Source organism: Ursus americanus, chromosome 12 (genome assembly GCF_024610735.1).
Source record: "Ursus americanus isolate L20-20 chromosome 12, mUrsAme1.1.p, whole genome shotgun sequence".
NCBI classification, from domain to species: Eukaryota; Metazoa; Chordata; class Mammalia; order Carnivora; family Ursidae; genus Ursus; species Ursus americanus.
In genome coordinates, this window is record NC_142138.1 from 16,476,134 (window position 1) to 16,500,932 (window position 24,799).

General features: G+C 41.3%; 1 protein-coding gene across 1 annotated transcript in view; it reads right to left on the reverse strand.

The window, feature by feature from the left end:
• C12H1orf87 (chromosome 12 C1orf87 homolog) overlaps nucleotides 1-24,799 on the reverse strand; it is a 77,045-nt gene that overhangs the window by 19,249 nt on the left and 32,997 nt on the right. The window contains 5 exon segments of the mRNA XM_087866312.1: nucleotides 8,646-8,743; nucleotides 16,892-17,058; nucleotides 19,855-19,966; nucleotides 22,130-22,394; nucleotides 22,967-23,103. Of these exon segments, the coding sequence (XP_087722438.1) occupies nucleotides 8,646-8,743; nucleotides 16,892-17,058; nucleotides 19,855-19,966; nucleotides 22,130-22,394; nucleotides 22,967-23,103 (779 nt within the window).

Genomic DNA, 24,799 nt, shown 5'->3' on the forward strand with positions numbered 1-24,799 from the left:
AAAGAGACAATATTTAGTGAAATCCGCAAGCAGCAACTGCATTAAGCAACGTATGTATGCGCGATAGTCAGACAGTCATTGAAGGCTTACCGGTACTTTAGCAACACTTTGGTAGTGAAAATCACCTGTATTTGCTTGCCCGGCATCTAGCCTCCATTTATATACAAATATATTCTTCTCTGGGATGATGGACTATAGTCAATGCCCCATAGCCTACCCTGGCCCATGTTGTGACTCACCTTGTCTAATTAGTCTCTATCCGTTTATCACTTTCTCCACTCATCCCTCCCCACTTTCCTCCCTCTCTCCCATTCCATGTCTCTGTATCTCTCATTAATTTTTGGTTCTCGTTCTTCCCAAAGTTTTATTTTCCCCCAGTTGTGTGTATAACTCCATATCCTTTCAAAATATTTCATTTTGCTTATGTTAACAAAAGGCAGTTTCTGTTGCTGACAACCAAACTGCCACTGATGGGAATTTTTATCTCCTCCTTGCCCATCAGAAAAGTCAAGCAAACGCAAAGACCAAGTTGTGAGATAAAAAAGCCCTGGATTTTCTAGAAGAGTTTGAATGTCATGTGATTTTATTCTCTTTAAATAAAAATGATTCATTGTTTTGCTTATACCTCCTAAAACTTTTCCTATACATGACATCACAAGTCAGAAAAGTTCTTCGGTTGGTGTGGAAATACAGCCTCTGGAGCTTCCTGTCAGTTCGGCCAAGAGAATACACAGGGTGTCAGTATGCAGAATCACAAGGCAGATAAGCTGCTTACTCTATCAGCTGCTGAAGGGCTACACAGGGAAAGTTGGAAAAGCAGCACAGTGGAGAAATATCAATAATCATGCAAAGGTCTGATGTTAGCAGTTCACTTTCAGTGAATTGCAGTGGAAGCAACTCCCATCTTCTATGCTTGCTACAGTATCTTCTGACCCTTAGAAAAACAGCCACAACAACACGACAACAAAAATCTAGATCCATCGATGTTTCCATGTTGCACATTTATTTTCAGAGCTGTTAGGAGTTATTAAATATGAGATAATGCATCTGGACCAACAGCACCAGAAACTCTTCTGCCCCTTCTTGAATAGTGCCGATAGTAGGGGGAGGAGCCCGTGGGGAAATTTTTCTAAGTATTGAGCCTGGACCCTGCCGGATTTAAAGGGTATATAGGATTTATGAAATCCTTGAGGTCCTTTTAATTAAATTCTTTCTTTCTTCTATATTCTTTACATTACCCTAGGACCTTCAAAGATCCATTGACTATTTAAATGTGACAATGGTTCCAGTTACCATAACAGGCACTATAATTCAAATGACAGAAGCAGGTGATAAACTCCCAATAGAGAGTCAGTTCAGGACTGGAAGACAAGGTCTGTGAGCATGATTGTAGATTCAGGCAGATCTGAGTTCAAATTCTACCTTCCACTAGGTTATTAAATGAAAATGGCTCTAGTAAGCGTTCTGAGTACTTTGTGTGCGTTATCTCATTTAATGGAGACAACCATCCTATGAAACATGTAAATGAGCTGTCCAAGGACACACTGATCAATGGGGTAGCCAGAATTTAAACTCTGGCTGTTTGACTCCAAATCCTGCATGCTCAACCATTGTATCGTATGGCTTTACACGTGAATGTAATATAATCTGGTTTCAGTGACATTTTTTCTCATGAACACAGCTCCAGTGTCTTCTGAAATTCATTACTGCAGAAGTTTGAGGTCAGTCTGATTTGGGTTCGTTTAAAATTAATGTTTTCCTTCCTTTGCTTTGGTTTAGTTTTATTTTGGTTTTGGCCTACATCCTTAAGTAATTTTCTTTGTCTCTGTAAACACAAAACTTTTGTCAGGATAGACATGGATACATTTTTTTCTTTATTTAGCTTAGTCATGCTGAGTCCTTTCGATCTGTACACAGAGGGTTCTTTTCTTTTTTCCCGTCTCTGCAAAGTTTTTTCAGCTGTGGCTTTTGTTGTTGGTTCTTGTTCCATTTTTCTAGTTTCTTCTTCCACAATGCCAAGGCCTCTTAGGTTCAACTTCTATTCTTACTCTTCTGTGTCTCCTATCCTCTCTCATTTTTGTCTCTGTTTTTCTTTTCTAGATTTTGTGGAAACCTCTCATGTTTGACATTCTGTAATAGATTTTCTCTAGTGTTACTTTAACTTTTTATTGATTCCTGGTTACCTCTTTTATTTTTTTAAATAATATTTTAGTGGAGGGCGCCTGGGTGGCTCAGTCAGTGAAGCATCTGAATCTTGGTTTCCGCTCAGGTCATGATCTCAGGGTCATGGGATCAAGCCCCACATTGGGCTCCACACTGAGCATGGAGTCTGCTTAAGATTCTCTCTCTCCCTCCTCCTTATCCCTCCCCCCGCTGCTCACACTTGCTTGCTCTCAAAAAAATTCATTAATTAATATTTTATTGGAACAGAGCCGTTTGTTATGTGTTGTTTGTGGCTGCTTTCAGGCTACAGTGACATAGTTTAATAGTGAAAACACACTGTAGACCCAAAACATTTACTATCAGGCCCTTTATAGAAAAAGTCTGTTGAACTAAAAATGTAATACAAATATCTTAATATCATTGAATATCTAGCAATAATCAGATTTCCTTGTTTGTCTCATAATTTTTATTGAGATATAATTGATACGTAACATTATATTAATTTCAGGTATACAACATAATGATTCAGTATATGTATATATAGAGAAATGATCCCAAATAGTCTAGTTAAATGTACATCAGCACACATAGCTACAATCCTGATGGCTTCTTAATTTGGCTTGTAGAAGCTTCTGTTTCCTTGTAACTGTCCATGTTTTACCGAGTTCTTTCTAATTTCTTCTGTTCACTTTAGTGCTTCCTGAATTTCATTTTAATAGCTTATTGTGCTTATTACTTTCCAGTTAGTTTCAATAGAGGACATGGCTCCATATGGCCTACAGAGAACACCAATGGTTTTCTAAAGGTTTCCTAGTTTTTAGAGTAGATTATTTTCAAAAACCTGCTGTTATTTGGAGTCTGCAGGATTGTCATTGTCTTTCCATGTTCTGCAGTATTTTTTTAAGTTAGGCTTCATATTTGGGGTTTTCTCTATTCATTGTCAAACGAAGAACTGCTCACATCCTGCACAATCCAACAGAGGAGTTGCATAGATTTTCCTCGGCTCTATTCACTGCTCATTCAGCCCTACAGTCAAGGAGCGAGTGACAACCCCCACTGATGCCTGGCGGCCCTTCGTTGGGTCCACCTCAGAGACGGGTTGCATTATCAGACATGAAATTAACATGTATGTCATAATCGATACACTCAGCATATACAACTCTCAGGGATCTCCCTCTCTCCGCTGCAACCCACATGACTTTATTGCCAGGAATTACACCTCATCGAATGCAGACGTCACAGCCCGGTTTGCCCCTCCCCTCCTTCCCACCCCAGCTTTCTGCTCTGTCATTCTTAGAAGTTGTGCTCTCTGCATAGGTACAGAAAAGCCGTGTGTGAGTAAGTGTATGTGTGTGTAGCCTTGGATGGGGACGGACACAGGCCAGCAGTCCTCAGACAGCTACAGAAAGTGCTGCCTGTGTCATTTTCTAGTGGGTTAAGACTTGGGGCCTCCAGAGGCGCCTGGGTGGCTCAGTCAGTTGAGCGTCTGCTCTAGGCTCAGGTCATGATTTGGGGTCCTGGGATTGAGCCCCATGTCAGGCTCTCTGTTCAGCAGGGAGTCTGCTTCTCCCTCCCCTTCCCCAGCCCCATGCTTGTGCTCCCTCTCTTTCAAATAAATAAATAAAATCTTAAAAAAAAAAAAAAAAGACTCGGAGCCTCCAAATCCAGGGAGGTCTGGTGAAAGGCCGAGAGATCTTCTGTCAGCTGTACTTCTCACAGGTAGACAGGGCAAAGCATGGGTGCCAACTCACTGATTTTCCCAGATTCCATTTACTTATAGTTAGTGGATATTCCTTCTAGATTTTGACACTAGAGTGCTTATTAGTTTCTGCTACTGGTGCAGGTTTTGCCTCTTTGTTTATTCATTGGAATTTTAATCACAGATTGTTAAGTGGATGACATTTTATACAATAAGTCATTTTATACAGTAAGTCTTATATATCAAAACAAAATGAAACAAAAGCCTCAACAAACCAAGCGTACAAAATGTGGGCTATTTCACAGAAACACCCTGGTAATCTTGGTGAAGTTAATTACAGGTGACATGTCTCTTTATGAGCTTTATACAGGCTTACACTAAAAGTATGCTGGTGTTTACTTCCCAAGCCCATTCCCTTTCTCCAGCTTGTGAAATGTACGCTCCAGTCATAACCAATAGTTCACAGTTTTCCAAACTTGCGATGCTTTTCTTGCTTCTTTGTCTTGGCACATACCACTCTTTTTACCTCTGAGACACTCTTCTACTTCTCGTATCTGGTTAGTCCCCACAGGTCCCCCCAAGCTCAGTTGAAATGTGGTATAGACGAGTGCTGAAGTGCCAGCTCTGTTTGGACTGCTGGAATCATAGGTTAAGTCCCATGATCTGAAGCATTTAATCATTCTAGCCATTCCCTTAAACATCCTGTAATCTTCTTCAGCTGAGAGGGTACAAATACGCTACAAGGAGGAGGTAGGTAGGCTGTTGTAACAAAATACACAGACTGGGGGTTAAACGACAGAAATTTATTTTCTATGGTTTGGAAAGCTGGACGTCCAAGATCAGGGTGTCAGCAGGTTTGGCTTCTTCTGAGGCTTCTGTGATTGTCTTGCAGATGGTCGCTTTCTCACTGTGTCCTCACATGGTCTTTTCTCTGTGTTAACCGGTCTTTGGTGTTTCTATTTCCAAATTTCCTCTTCTTATAAGGATACCAGTCAGATTGGATTAGGGCCCACCCTAATGGCCTCATTTTATTTAACTCAATTGCCTCCTTGGGCTTCATCTCCAAACAGGGTCATTATGTAAGGTATTGGAGGTTAGGGCTTCAACATAGGAATTTGAGGAGATGCAATTCAGCCAATAACAGAAACAAAGATTCAAAGAAGCCCAACTTTTGGGACAATTTACTTAATGTCTCTATCTCAGTTTGCTCATCTGTGAAGTGGGTATAAAAACAACTCATGGAACTGTTGGGAGTATGAAATGAGATAAGCCGTGTAAAGCATCTAGTCCCATGCCTGGGGCATATTAGGTGCCATATGCATTGACCCCTTACAGCCTCAAGTCAGGAGGTTACTTTGGTTATGTTATTTAACTCAGCCTCTGGGATGCCCATTCATCTCCACCATCTTCCTTGTGTTCACCTTCTCGATCATGAACTCTGCATGGTATTCTTCTTGCCTTCCAGTTAACTGTGAGAAGCACGGTCCTTCCCTGATTCATACGCAGTAAACTCTCAAATCCATACAAAAGAATTCTTTTTCCATTTGACAGATGAGGAAAGTAAAGTTAAGAGAAATTAGTTACTTGCCCAACTTCCCAAAGCTTGTGCGTTTCAGAGCAAGCCTTTCTATCTAGACCCATATGGTTCCAAAGCTCATGCTGCTTTTCCCCAAGGACTGGGGCTGAAGGGCCAGGGGAAGTGCCCGACACAGTGAGGAGAAGTGACCCCTGGGCTGGGCCCTGGGCTTCTTTGGCTCATGCCTTCCCCTGGAACTTACGAGCCTCTTTGCTTTTGTATCTGAATCTCACACCTCTCGTGGGTCTTAGGGGAGAGGACAGAAGATACTGACCTCCTCAAATCCAGACTGCTCAGCACCAGCCCCAAGGGTGGAGCCGGCCAAGGAACTTAGTGGGTTTGCCTAAAGCCCCTGTGCTTAGTCACTGTCCTAGAAGCTTCTGAGATTCCTAGGACTTGTGGGAGAGTCTGTATGGTGTATTGAGAATGAAGACATTGAGTGAGAGAGCCTGCTTTTGACTCAGACTGATTGATGAATTCATTTATCAGTTACCTATTGATTTTACCCTCTCTGTGCCTTAGTTTCCTCTTTTGAAAAATAGTACCTACCTCATGGAGCACTTACAAGGATTAAAAGAGTTAGTATGTATAAAACACTTAGAATATTGCCTGTAATATAGTAAGCAGTATATAAACATTGACTCTTAACATTATTATTATTATTATTATTATTATTATTATTATTATTATTATTATTATTCTCACCCCATATGGATATGAACCTCTGCAAGAGAAAAGAAAATTAATGAACTCTTAAAAGGCAGCTCTAGTTTCCAAGACCCAGCCGATGGGCAGATCCATAACATGTCTCTAATTGCTCACTATCTACCAATTGTCCTATTCCCATTTATAAGTAATTGCTGAATCGGACACCTCATGTTTGCTTTATCTCCTAAAATCCTCTGGTTGTTCGTGGGATTATCAAACCAGTCCTTTTCAACCTAATTGCACTCTTCATAATGGGCCAGATGTGTGCGGTAAGTCCTGCTTGTGGCTGCGTCAATTGCTGTGTTCTGTTTACACAGCTTCCAGAGCAGCTTCATTATTTATCCCCTCCCCCAACACAGCTTGGCTTGTGTGCCTGTGTTTTAAACTGGGTTTGAAGCATTTAATTTTGCCAATACAATTTTAGGGTATTAGTGTGCCTCCTGTTCTCTCTCTGCCCTCCTTAATTACCATGTATGGCAAAGTCACACAGAAACATTAAATGCTAATTCTGACTTACGTGTTCCTGGCCAAGAACGAGGATAATAATTTCCATCCAACACAACCTGAACTCATTTTACATAAGGATGATTCAGAGTAGAGATTTGAAATCGTAATCAAGTCTTTCTCAAAATCGCCTTACCCTAGCAGACAATCACTAATGTCTCTGCTAATTGGGAGGCAAATGGCAAAAAACAAAATCTCAGTGTTTTAAAAAAAAAAAACCAACAACGCAAAAAACAGCAACTTTGTAACAGCGTTTGTGAAATTGCTCCTCTCATCAGCTCTTGCAACGTGACAGTTTAAGAAGGGAACACAACTCATTTTATTTGGTTAGATGGGGCTAATCCCACATCACCATAATCCCTCCTGATGTTTTATTGATTCTAAAGGACATTTAATCAGGAAGCAGCTCAGCACTAGAATCCTGCTAATTAGCAAGCAGCCACATTCCAAATGGGTTCCCAATTGAACAGCAGATTAATGGACAATATGTACTAAAATAATGATTCGAGCATTCAGCTCCTAAAATGTGTGTCTAAATTGCATCTTTAATCTCTTAAGGATATAGGTTTGCATACAAAGCCCTTAACGGAATGGATTTAATTCAACACAAGAAGCTTTAGCCAATGACTGTTTAAGGATGAAACAGGTTTATCACTTATAAATGCAATTCTTCACTGGTTCTCATGGTTTGATGTCCTTGAACATTCAAAGGTCAAAGACAGGTGAATAAAGAAACTGGTGTGTTTCTCTGATATGCACATGAAACAGTGGGAAGCTGAGGATATTGATATATATAGCCTAACCTCATTTGCTCCCCAGTCATTCTTATTGTCATATCTCTGTTTCCTGGAATCTTGGTTCTGGACCCCATCTTTTAATCAAGTATACTATGGACCAGGTATAATGTGAGCTCCAATACTTGCATTTTCTCCATTTTTATTGGTGCCTTTTTGGGGCTTGAAAAAATGATTATTGGTTTTCTACTTGGCTCTTAGCCCACTTTTCTGCTTTTGCAGTTTAACCACATCCCTCCACCTTACCCTACCACCCCCAAGGTTTTAGATAAGGGAACCTCCCATGTCCCAAAGCTGGTCTGGTAGAAATTCATTGGCTAGGCTCAACCTCCTTCCATCATTTATTTATCGATTGATGTTCCCCATAACCTTTACCCTTCTTTGCTTTTCTGTATTGCTTTTATCATCACGTGATATATATCACATATTCCAGCTTATTTATTGTTTCTCTTCTCCCTTAGAATACAAGCTTCATGAGGGTGAATAAAGCAACTCTTTAGAAATCTTCAGAGAGAACTTTCTGGGGATCTCTCTTCTCCACTACTCTGTACTGTGCATTCTAGCCTCCTTGGCCTTCTTGAACCCCCAAACTCCATCTCTTTAACTGAAGAATTCTGGGCTCTGGACTTCCTCTTCTTGTTCAGTAAGCTTAGCTTACCTCATTTATTTTTCTTTCTTTAGGAATCACTGTTCTGTGCTGCCTGGTGTCAAATGTCTGAAAACCATTGTTTCATATATTTTGTCCCGTTTTTTAGTTGTTTAAGGTGGAATGGTAAATCTGATTCTTGATAGTCCATAATGGTTGGAATTTGAAGTGTCCTGCTTTGTCTTTCAATGACCAAGAAGACTCTGTCCTTAATATAAGCAAATATTCCTTAATTATCTTCAAGTGATGAAATTAATTATTTCAGGGGAGTCTGGGTGACTCAGTCAGTTGAGTGTTCGACTCTTGATTTCAGCTCAGGTCATGATCTCAGGGTTGTGAGATCAACCCCTGCATCAGGCTCCACACTGAGTGGGAAGTCTACTTGAAATGCTCTCTCTTCCTCTCCCTCTGCCCCTCCCCCACTCATGTGTGCGCTCTAAGTAAATAAATCTTTTTAAAGAAAGAAACTGTTTGCTTCACACATAAAACTTCTAAAGACAGATCTCAGTGTTTGGTATCCTAATAGAAGACTATGTGAATAAAAAATCGACTTACTTTATTTCACCACAGTAACCCAAATCTTGATGGTTTAGCAATGTTTCCAGGAGACTCAAAGTTAGATATAATCCATGCTTTCCACATATAGCCCTGACCTGCAAAATAAGAAAGGATTTGGAGTTTCATTATAATGAAATGAAGATTTGAATTTTAGCTAATATAACACTGTATATTAACTATACTGGAATTAAAATGTAAAAATTTAAAATAAAAATAGCAAATTTTAATTTGATTGATGCAGAGGTATAGCTCATTACTCAGAGCCATTGAACTTTGAGATGTTGATCTTAAATTTTTGCCAGCAATGGAATGGGTGGTCAAGGCCTAGAAGTTATATATACTTATTATACAGGTAAATTGCAAAGAATTTTTGTGTATCTCCTTTGATTTATAAAATAAGCTTGATGTATTAGCATGGTCAGTATTGCTATCTGCATTTCATATATGACAAAACCAAGACTTAGAGAGATTAAATCACTTCCTTGATGTTACACAGTTCATAAATGATAGAACTAGTCTAGAAACCAGATACCCAATAAATTTCTGTTGGATCGATGAATAAAGTGTCATTGTACTTTCCAAGGTACTAAATATTTTCTGAGTCTAGCTGACAAATCAATTCAGTTCTCAGGTTGGTGGGTGGGTGACACTTAGATTCAAACATGTCAGAATTTTAGGGGTATGATCGCATGTTTTGTGAGTTTAGCATATATATTTGTTTTAGAGACAGAGAGAGAGAGAGCGAGAGAGCATGGGCACGTGGGGGTTGGAGGGGCGGGGAGTGGAGAGGGAATCTTAAATGGGCTCCAAGATGTGGGGCTTGATCCCATGACCCTGAGATCATGACCTGAGCCAAAATCGAGAGTTGGATACTTAAGCAACTGAGCCACCCAGGTGCCCCTAGCATAATGTTTAAACATAGACTTTGGAATGAAACAGGACTTATTTTGGACACCAGATCTGTTGCCTTTGATCTGTGAGATGACCTTTCCATGCCCATTGTTTCATATACTAAATAAGACTAGTATTTTTTACTTTGTAAGGTTCTGTGAGGGCTACATGAGAAAATAAGCAGTTAGAATAATGCCTCACTTTTATTATTATTTTTTAATACTTTTTTATTATGTTATGTTAGTCACCATACAGTACATCCTTAGTTTTTGATGTAGTGTTCCATGATTCATTATTTGCTTGTATAACACCCAGTGCACCATGCAATATGTGCCCTCCTTAATACCCATCACTGGCCTGTTCCAATCCCCCACCCCCCTCCCTTCTAAAGCCCTCAGTTTGTTTCCCAGAGTCCATAGTCTCTCATGGTTCTTTCCTCCCTTCTGTTTACCCCCCTTCATTCTTCCCTTCCTTCTCCTACCGATCTTCCTGCTATTTCTTATGTTCCAGAAATGAGTGAAACCATATAATTGTCTTTCTCTGCTTGACTTATTTCACTTAGCATAATCTCCTCCAGTCCTGTCCATGTTGCTGCAAATGTTGTAAAATCGTTCTTTCTGATGGCTGAGTAATATTCCATTGTATATATGGACCACATCTTCTTAATCCAGTCATCTGTTGAAGGGCATCTCGGCTCCTTCCACAATTTAGCTATTGTGGACATTGCTGCTATGAACATTGGGGTGCATACGGCCCTTCTCTTCACTACGTCTGTATCTTTGGGGTAAATACCCAGTAGTGCAATGGCTGGATCATAGGGTAGCTCAATTTTTAACTTTTTAAGGGACCTCCACACTGTTTTCCAAAGTGGCTGTACCAACTTGCATTCCCACCAACAGTGTAAGAGGGTTCCCCTTTCTCCACATCCTCTCCAACATTTGTTGTTTCTTGCCTTGTCAATTTTTGCCATTCTAACTGGTGTAAGGTGGTATCTCAATGTGGTTTTGATTTGAATTTCCCTGATGGCTAATGATTTTGAACATTTTTCATGTGTCTGTTAGCCATTTGTATGTCTTCATTGGAAAAGTGTCTGTTCATATCTTCTGCCCGTTTTATGATTTGATTATTGGTTTCTCGTGTATTGAGTTTGAGAGGTTCTTTGTAGATCTTGGATACCAGTCTTTTATCTGTAGTGTCATTTTTTGTCAATTTTTTTGGGTCAATTTTGCAAATATCTTCTCCCATTCCGTGGGCTGCCTCTTAGTTTTTTTGACTGTTTCCTTGGCTGTGCAGAAGTTTTTATCTTAATGAAGTCCCACAAGTTCATTTTTTCTTTTGTTTCTCTTGCCTTTGGAGATGTGTCATGAAAGAAGTTGCTGTGGCCGATGTCGAAGAGGTTGCTGCCTATGTTCTCCTCTAGGATTTTGATGGATTCCTGTCTCACATCGAGGTCTTTCATCCATTTGGAGTTTATCTCTGTGTATGGTGTGAGAGAGTGGTCAAGTTTCATTCTTTTGCATGTAGCTGTCCAATTTTCCCAGCACCATTTATTGAAGACATCCAGTGGAAAAAAGACAGTCTCTTCAATAAATGGTGCTGGGAAAATTGGACAGCTAATGCCCCGCTTTTAGTATGCATTTGATTAATATTTGTTAAGATGAAAAGACAGAGAGGAGAGAGAGGGAAGAGGGATGAGAGGAGAGGAGAGGCAAGAAGAGAAGGGGGAGAGAGAAAACAAGAAAAGGAGAAAGAAGGACAGTAGGAAGGGAGGGAGGGAGGAAGGAAGGAAAGGGAGGAAGGAAGGAAGGAAGGAAAGGGCAAAGAAAAAGAGATGTCTAATTTAGTGCTTGGACTGAACAGTAGCTACTGTTATTACTTTGAGAGGAAGTTCAGTATAGTGACTGTATTATGCATGTTTTTTTTAACTGTGATGATTTGACATCTGGGGCCCTGCTAACCCTGGAGTGATTGCCCCTCCCAGGGCTAACCAATTCCTGGAGAGGGTAAAGGACTGGGTTGAAAGTGTGTTTTTCTTTCATAAGCAAACTAACCTCTTCCTTTAATGGGGGTGGGGTGGTGGCTTTCGCACTGGGGCCACTATTTCCTTACCCTTACCACCCCAGCATCAAGTACTAGGTGACTAGGGACAGCCCCTATGCCCCAGAGCTCACTGAAATTATTTAAACTAGCCAATCTTTAATCTGCTTACCCTGCCTCACCCATTCCACAATGAGGGCTCTTGCCCACATTTTCCCCTCATCCTCTCTGCCTCCTGACCACCCCTGCTGCTTCTGGGGGAGTCTGTGTGGGTGTGCCATGCTCCCTTGCCTTGGAAACTGTGTAACAAACTATCTCTTCAGTGGCAGTCATCTCCTCATCTGTTGGTCTGAACAGAGCTCAATAATAATAAAACCTAGATTTTAAAAGTGACAAAAAACTAATCTTTGTTTATCTTTATGGAAGGAAACAAACAACAAATCTAGGTTCAAAACTTGTATAGAGGAGGGGCGCCTGGGTGGCTCAGTCGTTAAGCGTCTGCCTTCGGCTCAGGGCGTGATCCCAGGGTCCTGGGATCCAGCCCTGCATAGGGCTCCCTGCTCTGCTGGGAGCCTGCTTCTTCCTCTCCCACTCCCCCTGCTGTGTTCCCTGTCTCGCTGGCTGTCTCTCTCTGTGTCAAATAAATAAATAAAATCTTTAAAAAACAAAACAAAACAAAAAAACTTGTATAGAGGAGTCCTGTCACGGATGCCTAACAGAGGAAAAAGATCAATTTGGAACATAAAAAACTGAGTAAGAGTTTACCAGAAGACTAAGGGGTCAGGGAAAAGTCCAGGCAGAAAAAAATCATGTGTGATTAATAGATGAGAAAGACTATGGTGCTTTTCAGAAACTGTATATATATATTATAATAATATTTTTTATTATGTTAGTCACCATACAGTACATCCCTAGTTTTTGATGAAACTGCATATATTTTGACATTATTCACTCTACTATAGTTTTATACCCTTTTCTAGTCTAGGCAGTAATGATCTGGTCACTAGAGCTTCTCTACAAGACACTGGCTTACTGAGGCCTACAGTTGTGTTTCATTCATTTTTTTGAATCACCATTTGTCTAGCACCATGTTAAAAAATAAAGTATCAATAATTGTTGAGACTTGTAATTATGTAAATGAACAGGGAAGTGAATGAATGAGTTGAAGACAGTAAAGAGTAAAGTGTGTATGGGCAGAGACTGGTAAAAATAAATTTAGAGAGGTAGAAATTAGTCACATTATGCCATTTTACTCCTTAAATGAGAATTGAATTATCCTCATGATTACAGCCTATTAATGTATTTTTAAACATCAGTGGAAGAGGTTATTCTAAAAACAGTTCATTTACTTCTGGCAACACCGAGTTTTGCTCTAGGCTAAAATGAACAGCAGATTAGAAATCGTACATCAAGTTTCCTAGAAGCAGATTGATTGATGGCTGCTAAGAGCTGACAGTTATAAAGGAGCAAAAAAAAAAAAACATCTACCAGAAAATCCTGGCAACTTAATGTTATTCAGGATTATTACTAAAATTGTTTAAAGCTTGAATATTCATAATGATGACCCTTGTTCAAAAAGCAAACATTTCATTATGTGTAGTTTCTTCTGTTTAGTAAGGAAATGTTTTTTAATCGAATGTAAATAAAATGTCTATGTTATTTAGAAAATGACATGTGAAATAAATATTCATTTCCCCAAAATGCTCCTTGAAAGAGTGGCGCACAGATGCTCTCTCAACTTCCTCTCTTCCCACTTAAGGCTCCATTTGCATTCTACCCCATCACTGTACTTAAACTGTATTTGCCAAGTCACTGGTAACTTCCATGGTTTGAAACTGCATGACTACTTTTCAGTCCTAATTATAGAGGGTCTCTTCATAGCATGTAACATGACTGATCATGCCAACCTTCTATAAATCTCTTTTTTGGCTCTCTTGACCACTCCCATGCCTCTTGTGATTATTTTTAGTCTCCTTTGTCGGCTTCTCTTCTTCTACCTATTCCTTAACAATAAGTGACCTCCTCTACCTCCCCTTCTCACTTTCCATTATGTCCTTGGATAACCCTAGCTACTCCCATGGCTTCAACTGTACATTGAAGACCTTTAAATCATTATTTAGCTTTAATCTCTCAACCCAGAACAAAGTGTTTAAAATTGAGCTCCTCATTCTATCCTCTGTCCCAACAAAGCTACTCCTTATCTATTTTCTACCACAGAGAATGGTACCACCACCCACCAAGCTGCCAAGGCCAGACCTTGGGGGTCATTTTTGATTCTTCCTAATTCAGGGTCCATATCTAGTCACTGAGACCTACTTTCCCACCTCCTTAGTATCTCTCTCTCTCCTGTTAACTGTTCTGGTTTAAAACCTCCTAATTCCTTGCTTGAATTATTGGAATAGCCTACTAAAATGTCTCTTTGCCCCTAATTCCTCGTATTCCATTAGAGTGCTTTTTTCAAATTTTAAATTTGATCCTATAATTCACTGTTATATATAATATGCTCTGATGATCCCTTTGAGCCTTCAGGATAAAGTTCAGCTCCTTAGAAAGACCCTTCATAAACCGGCTCCTGTTTTCCATTCGAACATTGACTTGGGCAACATCTCCCACCATCCCCCACCACCACACACCCTCTATATTCTGTCTATATGAATGACTTCCAGATCACTGAATTAGCTGTGCTCTCATTTTAGTCCAGTTTCACATTATTCTTTTTACCTGGAATACCTTTCCCATCCTTTCCTCTGCCCCTCCTCCTAATTCTTTGCCAAATTCACCTGTCCTCTAAGATTTAGCATTTATATCATCTTTTTGGAGGATTTCAAGCCAGGCTAGGTGGTGGTTCTTTCTCTGTGTTCCAAGTTACTGCCATCACTGCATCTGTCATACAGAACTGTGACATGTTTAAAATGTCATCTTTCCCCTGAGCTCCTGGAGAACTCAGAAACTGAAATCATAATAGTCTCTTGTCCTTAGTGGCTTATCACAGTGCTCAGAACCCTGGATGTGGGTCTCCATGGCCTCAGCAATCCTACCAGAAGCCATCATTGCATCAAAAATGGGCTAGAGGAACAGGAGGGGTGAGTCCACAGAATGGGGATGGTAGATATTTGACATGTTTTTAGACCATTCTTTGAGAATGGTAAAATTTCATTCGAGTGGCAAGACCCACAGATTATTCTTCAAAGCTACATTTATTTATCTGAGAAGCTACAGATGATCTGTGAGCCCTCTGAAATGGCTGCGAGGATGACACCCCCCCCCCACCACACACGGGCATGGGGTATATAGATTTCATGAGAAACTTAAGGAGGTCTGTGATTTTTTTCTCCTACACTCCAAGGAGATTAAGAATTGCTGTTCAAAAAGAGAAGCCCTCTCAACTCACAGCCTTTCCCAGTCTACCCTGAAGTCTTATGTCCAGGATCATGAATGTGGGGGTACAGCTGCTGCTGCTTTTTGTATCCAATGTCCCTTGGGCCTCAATTTGTCTCACGTTCTGGGGAAACAGAATTCTATTTTACATGCCTCCCAGACTGCAATATACTTTGAGTGAGTTCCAGATGTCTTAAGAGATGCCAGATGGCTCAAGAGAGACAGACCAGCTTCAAGGAAAATGTGCCCCATTTCCTTGGATAGGAACCACAAATTTAAGCTTTCAGGGCCAGCTCTGATAGCCAGTGCTCAATGTGGCCATCACTTGACCCTGGAAATAGCCTCTTTCCATGGGCTATTTTGAGTAATAATTTAACCAAATACTTATTTTTTTTATTAGAAGAAAAAGAAACTAGGATTTACTGAATGCCTCATATATTAGCATGCTAAGTGCCTTGAGATACTTATCTTGCTTAATCCTCACAATAGATGTAGGAGATAGATATTTGAAACCCAGTTTTTTTCAAGCTGAAAAATCTGAACACTCTAAGAGTTTAAGCAAATTTATTTTGATTTGCAAGTTATTTATGTTTTAGTCTACTAGTATCACCCGAGAACATGCAAGCTTCATTGATGGTTTATGTAATTTCCAATCTAACAGAATTGCTGCTGCTTATTCTATTTCCACTGATCTTATGAACATAATAAAAGTCATTGGCATTGTGTGGCATCTCCTGCAGTGTGCTCTCTCTCTCTTTCCAGTGAAACATGTTTGTGTACTATTCATACACATACACACACATACGTACACACTATCATGACCTTTGCCTTTGCATGCTTAGCTGACTGTGTAAATGAAAGCACAGAGAAAGCTGCTTCTGTCCTGGAATAAGAATCCACTTCCAGCGCCCTGTGTCCTTGCTTCCTTAGTAAATGTCATCTGTTCCTCTTCATTCTCTCAATTCTAATCCCTGTTCACCTGGATGAAAGGCATTTTCCAACCTTTTCTATAGCACTTTCTTTTTCTTTTTTTCCCTGCAATTGTAAATCCCTTCTACTCCTCTGGAATTCTACGTCTTATATCCTGGACTCAATGGATGCTTCCAGATATCTTTTGCCAAGTAGAGTTCCAATTCTGGCTCTCAATATCCAGTACTCTCCTGCCCTTTGAACCCTGGCTCTGTGGCTTGCTAGCTGTGGCCTTTAGGTGATTCGATTGGCCTCTCTGAGACTTAGTGTTTTTCATTAAATGGGTATTAAAACATCTATCTAGATTTTGCAGTTATCTGTAAATGTTAAATGAGAGAATATAAATAAAGCATTTAGTGCAGCGCTTGGCACTTAGTAAGAACTCAATAAAGCTTGGTGGTGACAAGCTGTTGTTGATGGAATTGTAGTAATAGTCATAATTATTACTTTGCCTGTATTATTTCACCTGGTAGCCTCACGACTAGGGTTTGTTTGGCTAAAGACAACACTTGAGTTCGTATGGTTCTGGATCCTCTTCCATAAAACACGTCTGCACTGTTAATGCCCCAGAACAGCACGCTAATCTCTATCAGCAAGAAATCGCATTAGTTCCTAAAAATTGGGTGTTCCTAAGGAATGAGATATCACATGCTGATGTCACTGGAAGCTGGTAGAGGGTGTGAGAAATGAACAGTTGGCGTTGGGAAAAAAAATAATTTGTTTTCCATTGTGAAATATAATTTGGGTGTCGTCATATTCTCTATTATTAACATAGAACATATCCCAGTGTAAGTAATTCCTGGACCAATTCTGCACATTCTACGATTCCTTTTTCCTTTTGTTTTTCTCCTCTCAGGCACAATTGTATGATGTGGTCCACAGGCAGAACACAGATCATAACTGCGCTTTCTGCTAGACCCTGAGGTAGCCTTTGCAGACAAAAACATCGGAACTCTAATTTTGGTTACCTTGGGTGGGGGCAGGCAGCAGGAGAAAGAGCGGTCTTCTTTTCAGAAACTCAGGCTGAGCTCCTCGATATTGAGTTTGCCATGGGTTGCCCTTAGTGCCATCAGGATCTCCAGCATGTTCTTGCTCACCTCTGACTGCGGGCTGGCATCTCGAGGAACAGTACCATGTGGAGGGGCAGGGGAAAGGCTGTGAATACATGATCCACTCAAAGCCACTGTGTGTTTTCACACCACATCTCTCGGCCCTGATGTACACTGTGAACCCCGAGAACCCACCCAGTAAGGTCTCCTAAATCTTAGGAACCTGGTCATGGGGTCTGTGCATGGAGATTTCATAGATTATCTCCAATCTGTTCCATTCTACTGACCACCAGAGTCTCTTCTCCAGGAGGCACCAACCAATTTGGCTAGAACATAAACCAAAATTTGTAATTCACTCTCAATCTTTTTTCCAGGTTGAGGCGAAAAATTCCAAGTGACCACAGTAGTTTAGCTGCTTGATCTTACTTCTCTAAAGCCCAGATAATTATTGAAGGCAAATCAAATTTCCAAACTCTCCCTTGCCACAGGCAAAGCAAAGCGGATCCTGCCAGATCCCTGTAACCATGGAACCTCTATAGAAGGAAATCTTGAATCAAGTGAACTTCTCGTGTTATCCTTGACTCTGCAGTTTGTGTCTGTGAGTCTTACTTGAGTTTTGGCCTAACAGCTCATATTTTCTGAAAACGTGGTACAGGAAAAAAGGAGTGGCTGTTTGTCTTTGTTTAGGTCATATAGTTTCTGCACCCTCCTTCCCGCTTCAGAATATTCTCCAGCTCAGGAATCTGCCTCTCACTCTAGTGGAGGAAAACACCAGCTATGTGCTTTACGAGGCTCTCTTTGTTGAGGGAGCACAGGACCCAGGCCTTGCCAATCAGATGTATCCGTCCCAGATCTGAATCACACGTTTCCCTTCCTCTTTCCTTTTCTTGCCATGCCAGTTCCTGGGGGTATGAATTCGTGAGGCTTTGGCTCCTGTCTCTGAACAGCGAGTACGAAATGGGCAGGACTTGTATGGAAGCCATTTGCTTCAGCCGGTGGGGTTTCTTAGGAAATCTGCTGCAGGAGGCCGTTGCATCTGGTCCAGCTTAGGTAATGAGAGCTGCTGCCGCTCGCGTTGCCACAGGTGATGCTGCAGGCTCTTTAAACATCACAGAGCTGCCCCATTAAAGGCTCTACCTGACAAAACACGGGAGGGCCTTTTCCCGAGCAGCACGTGAATTAACAAAGAGTCCGGGTGCCTTATAGGCCGTCAGTTCTGCACTTCCACAAACACACTGTCTGGTTTGTATAAAGCAGCACCTTCTCCGATGAGTTCAAAGTGATCTCTCTAGGCACCATTTTTATAGAGTGGGTATCCAGATGTCTCTGCAAGTGGATAATTGGAGGTGCCAATTACATTAAAAAATATGCATTGAGCATCTCCCAGGTGCCGGGAACGATGCTAGACACGAGCTGTCCAGGGCAGACACTATTACTAACCTCAGATGTCAAGTGAGTAGTTCCAATGGCTGTCAGGCAGGGAAAGGAGTGTGGGACCATTCCAGAGAGAGGCAGAGAGAGAGAACGCAGTCTAGGGCTCAAGAACGCCTTCCTGTCCAGGCTCCTTGACTCACATCTGCCAACGGGTAGCATGTGTGTAGTGCACAGTCTACCATTTAGCAGGGCCCAGATCTTGCGGTCTGTGTTTATGAAGTGTGGTTGCTGATTAGTAAATATTAGTAATATGAAGTAATATTAGTAATATTAGTAAATATTAGTAAATTAATAATATTAGTAAATATTAGTAAATATGAAGTGTGGTTGCTGATTAGTAAATATTTCTGGGGCTTTATGGCTCTCCATAGGACAGTTGCTCCCAGATACTTCACTGGTGTGCCCGCCTGGCAGTGTCTTTCTTTGTACTCTGAGCCTTGAGGGAAAGACGGGGTCTTGCCAAGCTCTGAATTCACTGTGCCTGGCAAGGTGTGCCTGGCAAGCAGCTGGTATTCGACGAATACAAAAGGGCACAAAAAGGGACACTGTAGAAAGGAAGCAAGTCCAACACTTGCCCCAGGGCCATTTTTACAGGAAACTACTTTCCTAGAGTGAAGTGATAAATGTCAATACCGTGGCTCTTAACCACTGTGTCCCATTATTTGTAACCGAAGGGTGTCTTCTGGTAGGATAGTTTAAAAATAGAAAAAAAAAATTTATATAGCATTTCTTATGTATCAGGTACTGTTTTTAAGAACTTTGTGTTAAGTTACTCTCCAAATCTATGAAGTGAAGGGAAATCTCTTATGGCTCCCGTTTCACAATGGAAGCACAGAGAGGGCAAGTGACTAGCCCAAGGTTACAAAGCCATTAAATGGCAGAAACAGGAATTGAGCCTAGGCTTCTGCTAATGGAGGCTCTGCTCCTAACCACTGCACTTTGTCACCTTTCTTGGAGAACACAGAGACTATCATGCTTTACTGTGCCTCCTCTCTGAAGATACTCCTCACATCCCATTTTTACTTTGTGTTGTTTCTTTCCCTTGAGATTACGTTATTGATTCTGGTACCTGAAACCCTTCCTTGCTCGTGCGTGTAAGCCAGGAGTGCACTGACCGAACATATTTCTGGAATCACACTCATAGCCTGGAGCTCTGCACCAGTACACGATCATTCTTATTCCACGATGAGGGCTTTCACTGGCATATGGCAACCTCATAAAATCAGACACATGCTTGATCGCAAGAAACCTATGCAATTGCTGCAGATAACCTGTGCGGGTCTGTATACGAGAGAGAGGAACTGATAAGCGTAAGCTAACTGTTGGTGAAGGGCCAAGTGATTCTACATTGGGTGAGCTTTTCGGGTGAAGGGCCTCCAAAGTCACTGCCAGTTCTAGAAGTCTAGGAACGCTATGCCCAAGGAAAGAAAGAAAGTACCTTTGGCCATGATGATGACAACCCTGAGTTTTCCTCGGGTTGCTGCCCACAGTTTCTTTGCTTTGCTGTGAATCATCTGAAGCTGCAGCTTTTAGAAACCAGAGGAGCTTTCCATAATTCACCTGAAAATCCAACAGGAAACAACATCCTCCTTTAACGTCTATGTAGGAGAAAGAAATGCCCATAAGGGAAATGCTTGTTGAGATAGAGTATTTGGAAATGTTTTAATAAAAAAAACTTTTATTAAGGGGCATCTGGGTGGCTCAGTCGGTGAAGTGTCCGACTCTTGGTTTCAGCTCAGGTCATGATCGCAGGGTCGTGAGATCGAGCCCCGCATCGGGCTCTGAGCTCAGCATAGAGTCTGCTTCAGATTCTCTCTCCTTCTCCCTCTGTGCCTCCCAATTGTGCTCTCTCTCTCTCAAATAAAGAAATAAAATCTTAAAAAATAACTTCCATTAAAAGTTTCTTAACTCGTTTTAAAAATTATGTATAATAATTATTAGTGCTTTTTGCCAAATATTCCTATTATTCTCCCTTTTGATTGCCTGTGGTTGGCTAGGGGCATGGGAACATTTCTGGCCAATGAGTTGTGAGCGGAAGTGACGTGTGCTCCTTCTGGTTGAGGATTAAACTGCTTACACGAGATATTCCAGAGCTTTCTTTTTTCTCTTCTGCCAGCATATCCAAAAATACCAGAGTCACTGCTTCATCAGCTTGGGTTTTGGAGCTAAGATAATGACAGTACCATGGCTGACTTATTATGGAAACTTAAGTGAGAAATAAACTTTTGTTGATTTGGGCCGCTGACACTTTGAGGTTATTTGTTACTACAGCCTAACCTAACCTCTAGCATCTTTCTCTCTCACATCTCTTATATATTTATTATATATAGCATAGGCTTCTATGTAGGTATATCCAGCAGATATATTCAGATTATTTGAGGACAGGCTTTTATTAAGCTAAGTGAAAAATCTCACGGACCTCTCCTCCACACTTTTTTTTTCTCCCCGAGGAAAGGACTGAAGGAATTTGTCAATGTCCATTGCGGGTCTGGATGACATCCTAGGGATTCTGGTGGGCAGACAATCCCAGGGTAGAGGAAGAGGTAACAGTCGGGGAGGGAAGCTATATAGGGTTCTGATATAAATTTGGTCTCAGGCCAGAGAATTTGATGGAACTGAAGATTCACAGTGATTGTACTAAGTCGAATTGTATCACAAATACTTATCATCAATATACAACTAATTATAGCTGGTTAGAAATGGGCGTGAGAGAGAACATTTACTTGAGTACCTATTAAATGTTAAGCACATGACCAGGTAATTTGCATTTATGATATTACTAAATTCTCAGACTACTCTTATGAGGTTGGTTTGGCCCTGGTTTTATTTCTTTTTTTTTTTTTTAAAGATTTTATTTATTTATTTGACAGAGACAGACAGCCAGTGAAAGAGGAAACACAGGTGGGGGGAGCGGGAGAGGAAGAAGCAGGCTCCTAGCGGAGGAGCCTGATGTGGGGCTCGATCCCAGAACGCTGGGATCACACCCTGAGCCGAAGGCAGACGCTTAACCGCTGCGCCACCCAGGCGCCCCTGGGCCTGGTTTTCTATCAGCACATGCTCACTCATGATTTACGCATTGCCATTACTTTTTCCTATTGTAGAATATATTCCCTTAGAACTCGGTTGCACTTGGACTGTGCTTTGTAGCACCCACAAATATAAGCTTGGAAAGTGCAGTGCTCAGAGCAAGAACCCTGAACTTGCCACTGGGGAGCCTTTATCCCTGCCCTGGTCTGCCATTAATTCCCTGGGTGCACTGAGCAATTTCTGGGTCTCAGTTTCCTAATTAGTAAAATGGTGGTTATATTCAATTTCAAAGATACCTCCCACCTGTAACTCTCTAGGAACTGTCCTGTTACATCCTGGTCAAATTCTCCATTCTTATCTGAGAACTTACAGCCTGACCAACTTGTCAATGAGACTCAAGTGAGCCCATTATCCTAAATCTGTAACCAGCCCAATAGTGCTAAGAGCAAAGAAAGTCAAGATAGAAAAATCTTTTAAAAGATATCAAATAGGGCTAAAAGAACTTAATCTATTTTTTATTCTCATCTGTTTTGACTAGAAATTTCCACATATGAATAAAAATAAGCTTTGTATCTTAAGGCTCAATAGTAAAGGTTATTTTTAAGAAAGAAACGAACCTTTTAATTCAATTACTCTGGTGGGTACGAGTAAAATAAACAAAAGGAAACCACACTTAAAATAGCAACATGGCTGTACCATTTCTGGAGAGTCCTTCCTAGAAAACCTCTGGCAAAGGCTCTTGACTGTCGGTAGCTGTAGAGAGACTTCGTGCCTCAAGAAAAGGCGGCTCAGTTGAGATTGGAGAAGAAATCCTGAAGAGATAGGATCCAGGGTCTTCAGCTCTTTCTGAAGTTTTTCTAGTAAGCCAGAACTCAAAGGACGTGATCTGAGTTCTCTTCTGACCAGGGCGAGAAGAAAAGCATCTTCTCTTGTTCCACTTGGCCTCTGGCCAAAATCCTGACACAGGAGCAACAGCAACAATACATCAACGGGGCTCTGAGATAAAAAGGCTGAGGCTCAATGCAAGCGAGCAGAAGCCTAGTGGGGCTGGTATCAGAGCATCCACTTTCAGGCCTAGCCTAGAACAGGACAAGTTGATAACACTGGAGACAGGTGTTCAATCTGGGTGTATTCATTGTTTGCAATGCCTCAGGACTTTGCCTTCAGGAGAAGCAAAGAAGCAAATCATTTTGGAGTGCATACTCTGTTAGAAGGTTCCATAAACTATATCACAGGCCTTCTGTAAAATGTGGTTTTTTTAATTATAAGGGAATTTAGACTACCAAGTCTTAGAGACCCATTGGATCTGTAAGGAAGAAGGTAGGAGAAAGATGAGAAGTTCAGTTGAGACATTTGAGGTTTGCCTGTGAGCTCACCAGCGAGCTTCTTGGAGGCTGGTTGGACATATGGCCTCTGATGTCCCCCAGTCCATCCTCAGAATGTCTCATCTGCTCCACATTGAAATCTACAGGCATCAAATAATACCCTTCATCCACAGTAGAAAACAAGTCCAGTCTTAGTATAGGCTCCTCAGGTTGGTCAGAGCTGTCCCTTGCCATCTGTTCCAAGGACCGGTCTCTAATATTTCTCCTGGGGAGGCCATGGATATAGGAGAGGGACTGGTCTCCAATTGGTACCGAGCTGGAGTGGGCATTTGCCTGGATGGGAATCTTAAAGAAAGAAAGACAAATGGTGGTAAGGATTAGAAGGGGAGAGGGGAAAAGAAAGAGGGGAGAGGGAAAGAGAAAGAGGAAAGAAGGGAGAATAGGAGTGAGGAACGAATCTCTTAAAAACACATTCCCACTTCCAAATGACTCAGCCCATATAGTCCCTGAATCTTTCAGTTCCCAAAGAAGAAAGCTTGCCTCAACATCCGTCTCAGCATTATGCAATTAACATGTCTGACAAACACATTACCAGTCAAACAATGCGGTTTCATTTGTGCAAGAGAAAAGGTGTCTGAAATATAGGTATAACGTAAGGTATTTATAGGCAAAAGTTAGGTTCTCATTAGAGATAAGGGTATCCTTAGGCTGTTGTATTTATTTTTTTAAGAAGGCTCCATGCCCAAAATGGCGCTTGACCTTACAACCCTGAGATTAAGAGTCACAGGTTCTCCTGCCTGAGCCAGCCAGGCGCCCTCTTAGGCTGTTTTAATTAGCAGATTGAGCAAGGGCAGCAAAGGCAATTTCAAGTTTGTCAAGAATGGAATAGAAGAGATTAAAAAGCCCAGCATGTTATATCCGAAGAGCAATGTTATTAAAGGTTACAACAGAACAAATGATGGAATATAGTTCAGTGATCAAGTACCATTTCCTCCTGCAATGGTGTATGGTATATTAATCATGGTTGGTTTTTTTTTTTTTTTAATTTTCTAGATTTTATGATGTTTTGACATCTTGGGTAGACTTGCTCACTGCAAGAGATTGCCCTTCCCAGGGTTAATTAAGTTCTCTCCAAGCAAATATTTCCCCTGCCCCGAATCAACCCAGTCCAGATACTAGACAACTAGGGACAGCCCCTAGGCTCGAAGCCTGCTGGCATTATGCAGACTAGCCAGTCCGAAGCTGTTTACCCTACCCTGCCTTGCCTTCCCCATGGAAACTGCAGTAAAGGCTGTAGCCCGAGCTGTCCGCTCACTGCTGCCTCCCGACTGAGCACGGCGCTTCCTCCTGTGATGTCGCATGCCCCCTTTGCGTGGGAAATGTTAAGAAACTATTCTTTCAAAGGCAGGTGTCGCTATATCTGTTATCTTGTCATACCGGACAAAAATAACATTCTGTGTACAAATGGAGGCACATGATTATTTTTAATATCAGACAATTGAAAGGAGACGGTTATCAGAAGGATTCACTGAAAACTGAATGTCTGTACTCAGTAGTCCTGTTACAGAACCTGACATACGGAGAGCAACCCACAGGGGCTTTACAGTCAGGAAGCATTTTAAAGAAAAATCAGGAGGCTCTCTAGAGTGAGTGAGCAGGAGTGCCAGAGAGTTCTAGAATAGGCATAAAAATAACAAGACATTAATGGGGCACATACTCCGTACAAGGCACAGCATGGATGCTTTGTTTATGTCGTTCCATTTAATCTTTGCAACAAGCCTGTAAGGCGGGTAGTGTTAGCATCCTTTTATATTTGGAAAGCCAAGGCTTTGAGAAGCTAAGTCAGTTTATTAAATATCAGTTATGAAATATTTATGGCTTGCCTAACCTGGGCCAGGCAGCGCGATAGGCCTACAGTGAACAAAACGGATTTGGCTCCTGGTCTCTCAGAGTTTGCAGATGGTGAGGGGACAACAAACACTCATGACAGCATCATGCGGAGCAGTGAGGGTCACGTCAGAACTGTCCACAGGTCCACCTA